This window comes from Nansenia antarctica (assembly GCF_963989245.1).
Source record: "Nansenia antarctica genome assembly, chromosome: 3".
NCBI lineage: Eukaryota > Metazoa > Chordata > Actinopteri > Argentiniformes > Microstomatidae > Nansenia > Nansenia antarctica.
Window position 1 is genome coordinate 17938691 of NC_137688.1, and position 17500 is coordinate 17956190.

Consider the following 17500-nt stretch of genomic DNA (forward strand, 5'->3'; position numbering starts at 1 on the left):
CTCACTGAAGAACTAACACAGGCCTACAACATTAATGTATTTATTAACGGAAAGCAAGAACATCTGGTAGGAGAGAAAAACACAGACGTGCCACATGATCGTGAAAGTGAGAGGAGCGCCTTACCCACTCCCGCTGGGAGCAGATGGAGATAGTTTGATAGTGGAGGGTAGAAAAACAATTGTTCATTATCATTACTTTATATCATTTTTGTGTTTTTGTTTTTTTTTACCATGTAACTGTCACAGCTCTGATACATGTAGGAGTCTATATACTGTATGTATGTATGATTGATATGTCCTGTAGGAGTCAGTATACTGTATGTATGTATGTATGTACAGTATGTATGTATGTATGGTATGTATGTATGTATGTATGTACAGTATGTATGTATGTATGGTATGTATGTATGTATGTATGTCTGTCTGTCTGTCTGTCTGTCTGGATGGATGGATGGATGGATGTACAGTATGTATGTATATGTGATGGCAGCTGGTGTGTTGGAGCCATATTAAGGCTTTTTGAGTTTGATTAAGAACATCTATTAATGAGATATTGTGTGTTTACTTTATGTGTTGAATATTATGAAATATGTATATGAAATGTTTAGTTTACCTTTTTGATTTTGTCATGTATGTACCTTTAAGGATGTAGGGATTGGTCACCTACCTGATACTGAGCTAATTACCGTGAGTGATTGCACCTGGTAGGATGGCTTTATATAGGTGATCGTAATGTGTGTTTGTTACAGGGCTCACACGCATTTCAACCCGTTCACATGCTACACCTTGTCTCACGCCCAATGCGTGAGACTTGAGAGCCCTGTTGTTAGGTTTATGGTGGAGCTGATAATGTTTCCAACCGCACAACGCATTGCACAGGATTTATCGCAAAGGTACAGGACGTATTGCACAAGGAAAAGTCAACCTTAGTTTAATACATTATTTTCTTTTTTGATTAACTATGACTCAGAGAGTGCTTTCTAAGGAGTGTGTGTCAGAAAACCATTCATCATAACCTCAATGGCTGAATGGAAGTAGGAGACGGGGATTAGCCACTTCATGTTGAAAGGGGGAACAAGTCTGCAACCGACAATCTGACTTTTATTCAGAAAAATGGAAATAAATGTCAACATTGTTGAAAATCAATGACACACTTGCCCAAATATTGTAATGCAATGGATTCGGTGAGTAATCCCCACTACTACCTAACATAATTAGATGATCACACAGTCCTTGCTCTTGAACACATCCTAAAAAGTATGTTTGTTTACAAGCACTAACCCAGTAGCCTGAAGCAGGATGGCAGGCGATACAGTGAATCCAATTCACAAATTATAATTGTATTATAATTGTATATGTATTACATTATAATTGTATTCAGTGATCCTAAAACTGTTATTTCTTATATTGGTTATATTGAGTGGGCTCTTCAACACTTAAACTCTTGTAATCTTTTTGGTCATTTGCGAGATTTGAGAATTGCCGACATCCGGACCTTTTCACTAGACTGTCATACAACTTCAGATGGTTATGGATATGGCGTATGGTTATGGATATATAACTTTCTGATTTCTGGTGGTTAAGCTTAGGACAAGTTCATGCCTCCACCACCCTACCAACCTCCTCATATCAGCATTCTGCCTTCTGTATTTGCCTGCCAGCACAGCCAGATAACACGTTCACACAGAACATATGACCTGTCCTGGAAGACCAACACAGCAGCCATCATCAAGAAGGCACAACAGCGGCTCTACTTCCTGAGAGTCCTCAGGAAATACCACCTCAGACAGGAGCTGCTTGTGACCTTCTACCGCTGCACAGTGGAGAGCATCCTCACCTACTGCATCTGCGTGTGGTTCTCCAGCTGCACAGCCGCAGAGAGGAAAGCGCTACAGAGAGTCGTGAGATCGGCCCAGAAGATCACCGGCGCCCCCCTCCCCTCTCTGGAAGAGCTGTACAACACACGCTGCCTCAGGAAGGCCTCCAAGATCTCCAGAGACCCATCCCACCCTGGGAACGAACACTTTGTTCGGCTGCCCTCGGACAGGCGGTTCAGGACCATGTCCGCAAGGACAAATAGACTGAAGCTCAGCTTCTACCCCAGGGCCATTCAGGCCCTGAACACAGCAAAGACCTGGGCCCTATTATGCACTTCATAAGTCTTAAGCAATAAGACGAGGCGGTAGATCTAAACTTAAGACGTGGAGGCGTGGTCAAGGCCACTTTGCTATTATGCGTGCGGTAGTGGGCGCCTAAAACCCGGCGCTAAGCCCAGATATTAGTCATGGGTGTGTTTTGGGCGTCTTCTCAATCAACCCAATCAGCGTGCCAGGTGCCATTCCCTTTAAGAACTGGCTGCGTTAAGTCATTAGCGCTATGCTATTATGGAAGTCCTAAGAAGGAGGTCAGCGCGCTTCTCTGCAGAAGAAAGTAACAAGCTCGTGCATGAGGTCAAAAGGCTCGTCAGTTCGCAATCTTTGGAACGGCGCGAAATCCTCCCCGAGCCGAGGTGGTGAAACAGGCGTGGGAAGAAGTAGCAGCGGCCGTGTTTGAAAACGTGCATGAAGTCTAGCGCCTAAGAACTTTTCAAACCACTTCTTAGCGCTAGGCGCAAACTCAGATCGCATAATAGCAGGGGCGCCTAACGCACTTCATTAACATATGAACACTCCCACAATGAGTAATATATGCACGGGAGTCTTACGTGTTATGTGTGGGCGCCTAGGGACACCTGCATAATAGCAGTAGCGCGTATGAAGCGCATAATAAGGGTGGCGGTAGGTCTTAACCTGGCGGTGCGTCTTAATTAAGACTTAAGACGGCAAGTTAAGAAGTGCATAATAGGGCCCCTAGGTTCTAGGCCCTGGACAATCTAGACAATTTGATGGCAGCTACTAGATTGTAATCAAGTGCAATACTGAAACACAACTGTGAACATTTCAAACCTGCAAACTGCGACACTTTAAATGAATGTGCAATAACACTATGTGCAATATGACAACCCTCGGGTACATAAGGTTCAGAGATAGGAAATGTTAGGATATGTATAGCATAGCATAGAGTACAGCACAGTGTTTTATTTGTATAGTATAGTATAGTGGATAGTGTACATAGCCTTTATTTATGTAAACCAGCTCTTTTCCCTTCTTGTTTTTAGTTTTTTTTCCTAGCACCAGGGGAGCCCCCCCTCCCAAATTTCGTTGTATGGTACCTGTACTATATCAATGACAATAAAGACCTTTCATTCATTCATTCATGACACGGTCTGGTGAAAAGGTTGCATGTCGGCAATTCTGAAGTTGCGCAAATGACCAAAAAGCTTATAAATGTACAAAAATAAATAAATAACTGTTTTCTGTTTCTCTCTCTCACATTACGAAAGTTTAGTGCCCGCTCGATATATTACAAACAACAGTTTTAGGATGATTAAATACTTGTGAATTGGATAACTGTATCGTCTGCCATCTGGCTACTGGGTAAGTGATGCGTGACAAACTTACGTTTTAAGACGTGTTCAAAAGCCAGGACTGTGTTAACATCTAATTACAGTATGTGTAATTATGTATTATTAGAATGTTGATGTTCTATCAGCATGTTGTGATGTGCTAAACATGTAGTTAGATGTTCATAGCGATATTCCTTTTTAGCTGCTAGCTACTAGCAGCTGTTTTGCCTGTGTTTTGATTAAGAGTTTCTCCGGTATTTGGTTTGAGGTGTACTGGCATTCAAATAAGCATATCTTCTTTAACCATTTTCAGATTTCAATGTATGACACATCATCTGAAATCTTATAATCTGCACTTTCTTAATCTCACATCACATATTCTCTGATCTGCAATATTTCATTTACAGTTTACAATTTAATTTACATGCCTATGTAATGTGGTTATAATCTGTGTTGTGTATTGTGATGGCAAGTGAGTGTCAGTGAGTATCTAGGATTGATGTGGTCCTATGAGGATGTCTTGTTTGAAGAGAAACGACTTGAGCAGCGAAGGTCTCCTTCATCACTGGCTGCTGCTGAGTGATCTGCTCCTACCAGTCCCATCATCTCACTACCTCCTTCATCTCACCACGGCTTTATTGGATCTGCCTCTGCCACAAGTCACACTTTCCAAAGTGCTGCATCTGTTTGCTAAACTCCCAATTATGAGCGTGTAAAGCAATTCACCGCTATGCACTAATTAAATTCAGAGCAATGGCTAATTTTTCCCGACGTGACGGTCTTTCATTATGCCGCGATTTTAACGTAATTACATATCAGTGTGGCCCTCAGAAGAAAAAAAAGAAGAACGAAATCGTGTTCGGAGCAAAGCCGGCTAATGAGTATTTAACTTCAAACATTTGCTTGCGCGGCTAATTGCTGGTGACGCCGGGTGAATAGTCTGTTGGTTTTTTAAAAGCCGATCTCATCTAAAGAGTGTAATCCAGGGCTACTTCTCTGTGATGCTGGCATGTCAAATCAGAGCGATCTGATAGTCAGAGGAGTGGATCAGAGTACCCATCTCTCTCTTTGAGCCTGTCCCTCTTAACTCACTACAGCTGACTGGCTGATGGCCTGGGTGATAACAGGGTGGAAAATGGAACTGTTTTCTGCATCGTGAAACAGGCTGTGTTGAGATTTAAGCAAAACATCTTAATCAAATAATATGATCGCACTGATTCCATTCAGACTGTGTGACCTGGGATGCTTTGTTTTTAGGCGCTGTTCTCTACCCTCAGTAATTGCACATTATGTTTGCCCTCTGGCAGCCATTGGCATATATTTAACCCTTTCCATGTTGCTGTGTTCTTATTTCAGGATGATTACTTCAAAAGCTGGGGTACTGTCAAGCCCCTCGACCAAGGTAAGACCAATGAGAAGCAGGGAGGTGTGTATGTGTATGTGTGTGTGTGTGTGTGTGTGTGTGTGTGTGTGTGTGTGTGTGTGCGCGCGTGTGTGCGCATGTACATGTACATGTACATGTGTGTGCAAATGCTTTGCCAACAATGTGACCTCCCCCATTGAGGCACAGAGTATTGGATTGGTGTGTGCGGGTTGCTATAGTGATAGAAGTGTGTTGGGGTGAGGCAGAGGATGGGTGTGTAAATATCCTCCACCCTTTAAAAACCACTTATTTAAGATCATCAACGACCCCCTCCTTTCGTCTCCTCCTCTGTGGTTCCAGCTGCCTACCTCCCTCTCGCTCCTCTCCTAGATAAATCAGATAAAAAAGGCCCCTATCACACAGTGGAATCTTCATTTCACTCTATTGATCACAGCTTCTGCTGCAGGGCCAACAGGTCGATATTCAGAGAGAGGGAGGGCTGACGTAGGGCAGGGGGAGTGGAAGGGGTGAACAGAGAGAGAAAGAGGGAGAGTGAGTGAGGGTGAATGACAGGGTAAATGTGAATGACAGAGTGATGGGCAGGTGTCAATTTAGAGGCAGGGGGTGAGTGTGTGGGGGGTGGGGGGGTTGAAGGAAAGAGTTGCAGAGGGAGGGAGTGAGTGATGAGGAGAGCAGATAAAGAGAGATTCTGGGTGCAGGGCTGAATTTGTTTTTTTGTTTTTTTTAAAATTTGTTTTTCAGATTTTATCCCCTTTTCACCCAATTTGGTAGCCAATTTAACCCAACTTAGCATCCAATTATCCCCTGCCTATTGCGAAGGATCCGCCGCCCGACCCCGTGGCCGGCAGTCCCAGAGGAGGCCGCCAGGCAGACTAGGCTGACTGGCTCCTCGAGCCCAGTACCGTTACTCCAGCACCAGACGGGGGCGGTGTTGCGCGACGGATCCTAGTCCAGAAATACTCCTATACCCCCCTCGGAAGCGGCCGGCCAATATGCCGCTTCCCGTGTGCCTCGGCCATATCTGGATCTGGCGAGCCGGGAGGGCTGAATTTGTTGAGCGAGTTTCTGTTAGTCTAACCTTGATGAGACCAGGATGGAAAGCCTGTAGACTTTAATAGTAGTGTTTTCCACATTTGTTTGAAGGATCTAATGAAGGAATTGAATGCTTCTGTATAGAAAGCAAGAGAAACATGGATCTGTAATGTGATCTCTGAGAACTCTGCTAATCCAAGAATACCTTTTAGTACTGTTGACAGAATTGAAGATCCAACCGTTCTCCAAAGAATGTGAATACTTCTTGCAATTCTTTATTAAGAAGATTGTAAATATAAGAGACCAGATCATCCCTCTCATGCATGACCTTAATGTTACTTAGGTTAATTTGTTCCGGTATCAGATGAAACGCTTACTTGAAGCATGCTCTTCTTCAGCCGTTTCTTATATTGCCAAGCGTGGACCCATTTCTAAACTCCTCTTTTTATCCAAGGTTCTAGTGAAGGTCGTCTATAATCAACTGACTAACTGTCTGGATAGAAATGTTTTATTTGAAAAGGTCAAATCTTTTCGCCCCTGTCATAGCACTGTACTCTACAGCCATGAGCAGCAGATTAACATTCTAAAGAGGGAAACTAAAAGAGACCCCCAAGTCGGCTCTAATAGTAGGTGAAATAGCCATGGCTGTCCTAGTGTTGAAGTCACACATTTAGCAGCTGATTCAGGTCGGTATTCAGTTTAATAAACCTCCTTAGATATTGTGTAGGGATTACAGACATTGCCTAAAAGTGTCTCAGGAAGACAGTTCTCTGTTGGTCTAGGAAAGTGTGTCTCTTCCTCAGACCAAGTCAACTTTTGTGTGACACAAGGCTTCATTTTAGGCACAATTTTATTCTCACAATTTTAGGCACACTTTTATTCACACAATTGTATTCTTCCACTAGGCCAGATTATCCGTAAACACAATATTTCCTTTCACGGTTATGCCGATGACACCCAGTTATATCTTCCCATTAAACCCCATGATTCATCCAATTTAGCTTCTCTTAATGATTGCTTGGAAGATATTAGATGTTAGGGTTAGGTAGTCTATTTTGGCCCTCCTAGCTCCATGGTAGTAACACAGGACAGTCTTGGCGTGTCATGAAATCCTCAGCAAAACAGTTGATCAGTCATGTTTTTATCAGCTGATGGAGTGTTGGTACTGGGAACAAAGGGGCAGACATCAATTCTTCTGCAAGTTGCTGCGAGTACCGCCTCATACTACCAGTAGTGACAAGGGCACTAGCAAAATGCAAAACTAGAGAAAAATCTGTCAGGAAGGATAAGGAGAGAGAAATGGTCTGTGGCCATGACCTGCAAAACCATTTCCTTTTTGGGGGTTGTCTTGCTGTTGCCTCTCCTGTCCACCTTTTGTCGCTTTCATTTGCACCAAAACAGGTGAAATTGATTAACAATCGTTTACGCTTCCTAACTGGACAGATCAATATCATAGAAGTTTAATTGACTTGGTGTTATACTCTGATGATTAAGTGTTCCCTTTTTTGACCAGTGTGTATATATATAATAATTTAACATGAATTGTTGGATGAATAATTACCATACATTGGAATTGTTACCAATGTGACATTTTTCTTCTATGGTGGATTGCCTTGTAATAATTTTGCACGTTTACTGTATTATTAAAGCCTAATTGGATTCATTGTAACATGACAATTTTTGCATTAATCAGCATGAACTCAACAATTCTTTGGACATAGTGTTAATTAAATTACTTGGAGTCAGATTATTAATATTGCGTTATGCTTTGCTGTTAACAATACATTTCCTTGCCAAACCTCTGTGTTGTATTGCCATTCTATAAGGCCCTACAGGGTGAAGAAGGGCTTCAGTGGTGGTACTGGGGTGATGAAGGGTTTCAGTAGAGGTTGGTACTGGGGTGATGAAGGGTTTCAGTAGAGGTGGTACTGGGGTGATGAAGGGCTTCAGTAGAGGTGGTACTGGGGTGATGAAGGGCTTCTGTAGTGGTGTGTACTGGGGGTGATGAAGGGCTTCAGTGGTGGTACTGGGGTGATGAGGGTTTCAGTGGTGGTACTGGGGTGATGAAGGGCTTCAGTAGAGGTGGTACTGGGGTGATGAAGGGCTTCAGTGGTGGTACTGGGGTGATGAAGGGCTTCAGTAGAGGTGGTACTGGGGTGATGAAGGGCTTCAGTAGAGGTGGTACTGGGGTGATGAAGGGTTTCAGTAGAGCTGGTACTGGGGTGATGAAGGGCTTCAGTAGAGCTGGTACTGGGGTGATGAAGGGGCTTCTGTAGAGGTGGTACTGGGGTATTTGAGTCATTAGCGTGTGAGCCTGCGGCTGGTTTCTCTGATCAGTCAGAGTCGCTGAGGATCAGTAGACGTGGTAGGAGAGATAACACCACACACCTGCGGTGAGAGGAGAGGGCGAAAAAAGATAGAATGAGAGAGAGAGAGAGAGAGAGAGAGAGAGAGAGAGAGAGAGAGAGAGAAGAGAGAGAGAGAGAGAGAGAGAGAGAGAGAGAGAGAGAGAGAAGAGAGAGAGAGAGAGAGAGAGGAGAGAGAGGAGAGAGAGAGAGAGAGAGAGAGAGAGAGAGAGCATACAGGGTTGGAAAGATCATTTTGTCATTTAAAATGGTCTTTATTGGCACAAAATGTTAATCACATCCATGACAGGCGTCACTAACAAAATCACAAAACCTGGAAAGCAGCGCTTCAAGTATCCGAGGTTGGAGGCCCCTGGCACAGGACACAAGTCCTTTGTTCTACTGCTGAGCGCGCCTGTTTGGGACCGGAAGACAAAATACTTTCATAGGCTCGTTCTTTTTGACATTCCTATGGGAGTAGTTTGAGCTATTCCTGTGATGTTCTCTAGACCAAGTATATGCCCCAGAGAAAAACTAAGCGGAGTAGAAAAGTGAGTCAGTGCGTCTCTCGCTCTCTGTGTCTCTCTGTCTCTGTCTCTCTCTCTCTCTCTTCTCTCTCTCTCTCTCTCTCTCTCTCTCTCTCATCTCTCTCTCTCTCTCTCTCTCTCTCTCTCTCTCTCTCCCATATATATCTCTCTCTTTCTCACATGAGAGGGAGAAGGGGGCCACGATCAGGTCTAGTTTCGCCCCATCCCAAAGGACGCCCCCTAGCGCTTTCTTTTTCAATCTCCAACAGACAGTCGTACAACTCAAACGCAGGATTTTCCTTCCATCTCCCAGAGAGGAGGGTGACCATGGATAATTCAAGGACTAACCTGGCCCCCCAGCAGTGGGCTGCCCTGGACTCTAGCATACTGGATACTCTAAGGACCCAGCGCCCCTGACCTGGGCCTGTATTGGGAGGTTCTGCGTGACTCTTTTCAGGAGGATTCACCACCCTCTTGTGTCGTGTCTCTGGGATTTGACACTTTTGGCCAATAGGGATTTGACACTTTTTGCCAATAGTATTACTTTATGCTTCATAGTTTCTAAGTGTCTTTCTACGAGATTAATATTTGGATTTATTAATGCATATGGATCAATCATAATGAAGTTCACTTAAATTCAGATGGGACACTTTGGCCGATTAGGTTAGATTAGATTACATTTTATTTTCATTGCAGAGTACAAGTACCAGACAACGAAATTCAGTTTAGCATCTAACCAGAAGTGCAAATAGTGATATAAAACATGATAGTGATAGCTATGTACAGCATGGTATTTGTGAGTACCTGGGGATTGCCAAATATCTTGTGTGCTCTTGAAAATGATGGTGGTCTTGTTCTGAAATGTTAACCCTCGTCCCTCACAGGGATGATACAGATGATGTCTAGAATGGTGTCAATGGAATATGATGTGTTCCGAATAAAGGAGAACTTGAATGAAAAATTCTCTCCCTCGTGCACACATGCACACACACGCACACACGCGCACATACACACACACACACACACACACACACACACACACATTGTTCAGCAGTAACCACGAGGACGCTAAAACTATGACATGGCACATTCATCACCGATAGAGGCTCCTGCTGGCCTTGAGATAGCCGTCTGTTCCCAAGGTCCCCGATCACAGATAGTGTGTGTGTGTGTGTGTGTATACGAAGTAGAAGAAGAGAAGAAGAGAGGGAGAGAGGGAAAGAGAGAGGCAAGGGAGAAACAAGGGGAATAGCAGAGGGTGATAAAGGAGGTGTTGAGGAAAGGGGTAGAGGTAAGCCAGTACAATAAACTACAGTGTGAATGAAGTGTGTGTGTGTGTGTGTGTGTGTGTGTGCGCGTGTGCGTGCGCGTGCGTGCATGGCATGTGTGTGGTGTGTGTGTGTGTGGAGAGGGAGAAACGCAGGTTCTCCTCTGATTATGCTCCCCGTTCTATTCCGACATGTACAGTACAAGCTATGTCTGAGCTATGCTAAAGCCCACATTTACAGAGGGAGGTTAACTCCCCCTTGAGCAGGTCAACCTCACTCAAAGTGAAAGTATGGCCTTTTCTTCTGTACAGCGTGAGTGTAGAAGCTTTTCTGTGTAAAGTTTTATTCAAATGGAACTACTGTGTCCACTACAGTGTAGAGGAGAGTGAAGGAGACAATGTACACTTCTGTAGGACGCCCACCACTCTCTCCATGCCGCACTGTGCGTGTGTGCGTGTGAGTGTGTGTGTGTGTGTGTGTCATGGTTTCAATGTCTCTCTCTCTCTCTCTCTCTGTCTCTCTCTCCCTCCCTCTCAATTGACACACAGACACAGACACAGACACACACACACACACACACACACACACACACACACACACACACACACACATGGTGCATTACCTCGTTGAATGGACTTTGCCATAAGTTGCTCACACTGTGCACTATCCTGAGTTAGTTAGGCGATGCAATTGGCTCCTAGTGTGCAGATCAATGAGAGTCCAGTCTGAAGAGACAAAAAAAAAAAAAAGATTCAGTCAACACTCCACAGAGGAAAGCCTCCGTTGTGCTCTTTTATTACGTTTTGGCAGCGGTTAAAGGATCTCTGGCCCTGTCGATAGAGAACCTTTTGAATAGCAATTGAGTGAGAGAGAGGAAGAGCGATGTGGATGGTTGGAGGGGAGGGTAGCGAGGCACACAGTTTCATTAAGATGGTACAGAGCCCTGTACTTGAGCCCTGGCTATAATTGGCTAATTAGGCTGTGATCTGGATTCAACCCACTGAGTGTCTGTGTCTGTGTGTGTGTCTGTGTATGTGTGTGTGTGTGTGTGTGTGTGTGTGTGTTTGTGTGTGTGTGTGTGCGTGTGTGTGTGTGTGTGTGTGTGTATTTACTTCATTTGCACTATACAATGACCGATTGGGAGAGAGAGAAAGAGATTTATAATTATTTCACTAGATCAAGATACACAGACACAGACACACACACACACACACACACACACACACACACACACACACACACACACACACATACACACACACACACACACACACACACACACACACACACACACACACACACACACACACACACCCAGGGCTGGACTGGCCATCTGGCATACCGGGCATTTGCCCGGTGGGCCGCGGTAGTTTTGGGCCGAGCCGACCGGCAAAATAAAAAATAAAAATAAAAGTTTTTTTTTTTTTTTTTTTTTTTTTACCAGCCGGCCCGGCCGAAAGCTACCATCGAACGGCCCATAAATCGGAAGCTACCATTGCACGGCCCATAAATCAGGGACAGCGGCCCATTGGCCCATTTTCTATACAGACACTGGGCTGGCCCAATCAACAGAGAGAAGGGGGGGGGGGGGGGGGTCAGGGGTCACGCACGCACGCAGCACCAGACCTCCGTCTCAGTTTCGCGGTAGTTTTGGGCCAAGCCGGCCGGCAAAATAAATTTAGTTAGCCTGGATAGTTACTAGATAGATACTGAGAGAGATGGAGCGCAAAAGCACACTAAAACGGAAGGGAGGCTGGGAAAAACTTAGGGAGAAAAACTAAAAGAAACTCGAGGCAGATGCTGCCAAATGTGTAAACATTAGGGACATGTTTGCTGCACCCTCAAGTTTACCACAGCAGCAACAGCAACAGGTTGAAGAGGAGGCTAGCAGGGAGAAGCGGGAGCAGGGTACAGATACAGAGGATAGAGAGGATACAGAAGAAGCGGGCCGAGTCAGCCTGTAACCGTTGACCCGGGAAGAAAAATATAGGTAGCTGTTAGGGGTGTAACGGATCGCCCCCCACGGTTCGGCACGCATGTGTACCGCGGATCAATTGCAAAATGTAACCAAGTAATAATATTACTTAATTTTAGTTAATATCCCTTGTAAATCACAATGTAGAGTTGCCATGAAAAGATAGACGCGACAGTTGTGTGCTTTGTTTTACTCTAAAGCGCAATGATAGGTTGATAATGGAAAAAAAAATCTAGAACAACAAGGCTGCGTTCGTAAATTCGCTCTGGAATCTGATCACTGAGTACACTGGTCTACTTGCACTGGTACCATTGCTTACTGTATGTAGTCGTCTTTGTAGTGGTTTGGGGGAATACTACAGTTTGTCATATGACTGTACAGCACAGTATATAAGACGAGTATATAAGGGAAGTATTTTTGTGCTGGTGGGTGTGGTCCGACTGATTGGGGTGGGCCTGTCTGGGCCAAAAATGCCAGGGCCTAATTTTTGTCCCAGTCCAGCCCTGCACACACACACACACACACACACACGCATACATTAATCAAAGCAAATCCTCATTATTTCAGTACCAATTACTGTACCTCAGGCAGTGACTCAAGGATAAGAGATCAATGTGTCCAATAGGATTCTAGCACAGAGCACAACCTGCCAATCTGCCTCTGACCCACCAATCAATGGCCGCCCCTGGAGACCAATCAGACCCGTTGAGACTGACGGGAAAACGAATCAAGGTGCTCGATTATTGACTACAATCCCATCACAGTCTCACTAGTGACCAATCGACTGGTCTAGATATTGCTCTGTGAACAATTCGATGTTTACAGAAGATTGATGACGTTTTCAGAGACGGGCACAAGACTGTATCTATTTACAATTAGAGGGGTGTTGAAGTGGGAAGTGAAGATCTCACTGTGACGATAATCGGTTTATAAAGAGCAGAGCACAGACTACAGTCCCAATCAGCACAGTAGGCCAACATTCCAAAACAATTACCTCCATGTAAAATCAGAGTTTATAGACTGGGTTTGCTGAAATATTATGTTGCTCACCTCACTGCCACCCCCCCCACCCCCCACCCCCCCTTCGATCGCAGAACCCAACTGTAATTACTCTGGGGCAGAGTTGTTCTTTCTATTCTTTTTTTAAATGAGGAATATTAGATGCTGTTGTTGACATACATTCCTCATGTAGAGTCCTGGTTTCCTTGGTGTTCTCCCAAGCGGCAGTATTGTGTCTCTGCTCGGTGTGAATCTAGGCCATAGCAGAACTCTAACCAGGACACTTGTGTTAAACATTGAATTAATGCAACCGTCGCTGTTTGTTGATGTTACTAAATCATTGTTCTCTTTGTTGTTTGAACTGGTGATTAAATTAGTTTTTTTTTCTTTTCTTTTTTTTTTTGCTATCCCTCCCTTTGTTTTGTTCACTTGAGTAGAAGTCAGGAGTGGAATACAGGCAATTTACCAAACCTTCATGTCTTTGTTTCCACACACATCCCCTTTGTTTCTGTCCTCCCCTCTTCCTCTTCCTCTTCCTCTCCCTTCTTCCTTCGTTCTTCTCCCTTCAAGGCCAATGCACACAGCGTGCGATTTCTGTTGCACGTCAACATTCCATTTTGGATGGAAGTTTGAATGGAAGTCTATGAGAAAATCGCATCCCAATGCACACAGCCCCGATTTTAATCGCACGGCGAAAATTCGATTCCATTCATGACAACAATGGAAGTTGTCGTGCAACAGAAATCGCACGCTGTGTGCATTGGGCTTCAGTCGCCGAGCCACCTCCTCCTTCCTCTCTGGTTCCTTCTTTCTTTCTTTGTATTCTCTCCATTATGTTTGCAGATGGATTTCTTCTTTAGATGAATTATGAATGTTGACGTTGCTGCAGGAGAGAAGGTTGAAGGGCGGACGTCTCCTTACTGTATACAGCAGAAAAACACCTGCACTGGAACACACACACACATTTTAAATGCTTTATTTATGTCCACATAAATATACAATATCTAAAGGACATAAATACTATCAGTGCATTTTGACATTATGAAAGCAGTCAGTTACAGTAGCGCTGAGCCAACAACCAGTTATGCCTACACATAGGATGTTATTCACACCAAATGATGATTACAGTGAATTGACAGATACAGTATCAATACTGTAAAACAGACAGTATCCAGCTCATGGGTACAAGAAGCACCGCCTTCTCCACACATGGCAGAGACACACACACATGGCAGAAACACACACACATGGCAGAAACACACACACATGGCAGAGACACACACACATGGCAGAAACACACACACATGGCAGAAACACACACACATGGCAGAGACACACACACACGGCAGAGACACACACGCATGCACACATGCATGCACGGCAGACACATACATGCCCACACGCATGCACGCACACACAAGGCAGACACGCACACGCATGCACAGAAGACACATGCACACACATGCACGCACACGCACGCAAAGAAGACACACACACACACACACACACACACACAGTAGCCAACAGCAGAGTGAGTGTGAAGGCTGGGGGGAGGAGGGAGAAAATACTCTGCATGGGCATTAATATTTTAACAACCTGGTTTGGTTGTTATTACATTCTCTCCTCTTAATGTTCTCTCATTTCTCATTTCTATCACTTTATCTGCCTCTTGCGCCCAGCGGCGAACCATTATGAGAGGGATCCACTAACGAGCTAATTCTCCGCCCGGCTTTTTCATCCTTCATTCAAACCACCATGTCTCCAACTCTGCGGACGTTCATTGCTAAACTGCTCCCATTTGTAATACAGGGATAGCATAAAGGGTTTCCCAATGTCACAGTCAAGACACACCACTGACTGTGAGGGGAGAGAAATAGGAAAGCCGTAACTACATCAGAAATGGTCAGACAGGTGAACCCAAGCACAGAACACAGACAAGGAGACAGTAGACAGATAGAACACAGACAGGGAGACAGTAGACAGATAGAACACAGACAGGGAGACAGTAGACAGATAGAACACAGACAGGGAGACAGTAGACAGATAGAACACAGACAGGGAGACAGTAGACAGATAGAACACAGACAAGGAGACAGTAGACAGATAGAACACAGACAGGGAGACAGTAGACAGATAGAACACAGACAGGGAGACAGTAGACAGATAGAACACAGACAGGGAGACAGTAGACAGATAGAACACAGACAAGGAGACAGTAGACAGATAGAACACAGACAGGGAGACAGTAGACAGATAGAACACAGACAGGGAGACAGTAGACAGATAGAACACAGACAGGGAGACAGTAGATGGTGAAACCCAAAGACTGGGGTCTATTTATTGAGGGAATGAGGGGAAGGAGCAGAGCTCCAAGGGCAGGCTGGTTGAGCAGACCAGGCAGGCAGGGGTTAGCAGGGCAGACAGGCAGGGGTTAGCAGGGCAGACAGGCAGGGGTGGACAGGGCAAGCAGGCAGGGGTGGACAGGCAGGCAGACTGACAGGTTGAGCAGACAAGCAGGTATGACAGGCATGCAGGCAGGAGGACAGGGCAGGTTGGGTCAGGCAGGAGAGAGGAGTCAGCTGCAGGAGTCAGGTGGAGGTACTGCAAGTACTGTTTATCCACAGATAAACAAGGGTACAAGATACAGACGGAACGGATATATCTGAGTAAGGCTGGAAGTGCGACTAACAGTGTAAACTGAAGCTACGATCTGGCAGAGAGGTCAAGGCTGGACCGGGTCTTTATGGCAGGGCTAATGATGAGGTAATGGTGAACAGCCGGTCACCTGACTCCCGCACACCTGATGCCACTCCTGTAATGAGAGAGAGAGAGAGAGAGAGAGAGAGAGAGAGAGAGAGAGAGAGAGAGAGAGAGAGAGAGAGAGAGAGAGAGAGAGAGAGAGAGAGAGAGAGAGAGAGAGAGAGAGAGAGAGAGAGAGAGAGAGAGAGAGAGAGAGAGAGAGAGAGAGAGAGAGAGAGAGAGAGAGAGAGAGAGAGAGAGACTAGGGCTACGTTCACACGGCAGGTCTTGATGCTCAATTCCGAATTTTTACACAGATCCGATTTTTTTGTTTGGCAGTTCACATGACTTGCAGTGTGAACGTAGCCTGAGAGACTGCCGGCAGAGGGTGTGACACATACTGTCTCGGACACATATCTACATGGAATCATTCTTTCAGCAATATCATACTGTTTCCCAATTTGGTCCCTCACCTCAAAGGAAATCATTGAACCAATAGCAATACTATATATAATAGAGCCTATGTTATGTTATGTTATGTTATGTTATGTTATGTTAATTTTATTTATAATGCACCCCCCCATCCAACTTTTACATCGGCCCGGGGCGCAGCCCGGGTAAAGGAACAGATAAAGGACAAGGACAAGGAACACAGAAAGCAAACAGACACAGACGACTTAAACGAACATCTCAAGGGATACAATTCACAACAAATAGGGAGTAGACTGTAGATTGAGCCTATAAGATCAATAGCAACCTTCCCCTTGGACTCACCACTGCACTTTCACGTTCCAATGCGGCTGTGGCGCAGGAGGTAGAGCCGCCGTCTAATGATTGTAAGGTTGGCAGATCAGCGGTTCGAGCCCTGGCTGGTCACATGTCGAAGTGTCCTGGGGCAGGACACTCAACCCCAAATTGCTCTCAGTGAGCGGGCCGGCGCCTTGCATGGTAGCTTGCCGCCATTGGTGTGTGAATGGGTGAATGAGAGGCCGTTGTAAAGTGCTTTCGATAAAGGTGCTATATAAGTGCAGTCCATTTACCATCTAAATTGTTCTTTCAGATCCAACATAACTATCTACCATCTTACTCACACCACTAAGTGTCCTTTCCTTTGTAGTGTTGTGTAGCTCTTGATGTTTTCTTCTGTGATTGGTCCCACTTTTACCTTTTGTGTTGTTATGTGATTCTGTCTTTTTGTGATGCAGAATAGGAACATGCTGCAAAACAGTTTTAACTGAGTCAGGCCAGTCTAAATGTAACATCTGTAATGTTCCTTTTCCTGTATAATAAGAAGGAAGGAAAGAAATAATATGTTTATATATATATATATATATATAAAGTATATAAATGCTATATAGTATATAAAGGCTAGCTACATGATCAGACCTCCCCCAATCTGTCTACACCAACACAAACTAATTTCCAAGGTCTATTTAGTCGTTTGGGCTGTGGGGAGGAAACAGAAGCGCTAAATGATGGATGAGTGTGTGTACATAAAGCTAGAGAGGATGATGCGAAGTATGACTGTTGGAAGCAAACACCTGGGTACAACACCCTCTGGAATAGAACAGTTAAGACAGAGAAGTCGGTTTAGGTGTGTGTGTGTGTGTGTGTGTGTGTGTGTGTGTGTGTGTGTGTGTGTGGGTCATGTGTGGGCCATGTATATAAATGCACCATGAGGGGTCTGAGAATTGCTGCAATGTCTAAAAGAAAGGCCAAACAGGTTGCCAAATGTTGCTCTGTCTCAGCTATTATTGGCAGCTTGGCCGTGTGGAGAAGGAGGTGT

At 44.8% G+C, this 17500-nt stretch overlaps 1 protein-coding gene across 1 annotated transcript in view; it reads left to right on the top strand.

Moving 5' to 3' along the window:
* Positions 1-17500, top strand: part of spock1 (SPARC (osteonectin), cwcv and kazal like domains proteoglycan 1) — a gene marked incomplete at both ends in the record, with an annotated part of 176524 nt that overhangs the window by 73948 nt on the left and 85076 nt on the right. The window contains one exon of the mRNA XM_080526994.1: positions 4802-4847. Within this exon, the coding sequence (XP_080383120.1) occupies positions 4802-4847 (46 nt within the window). The remainder of the gene's footprint in view (positions 1-4801; positions 4848-17500) is intronic.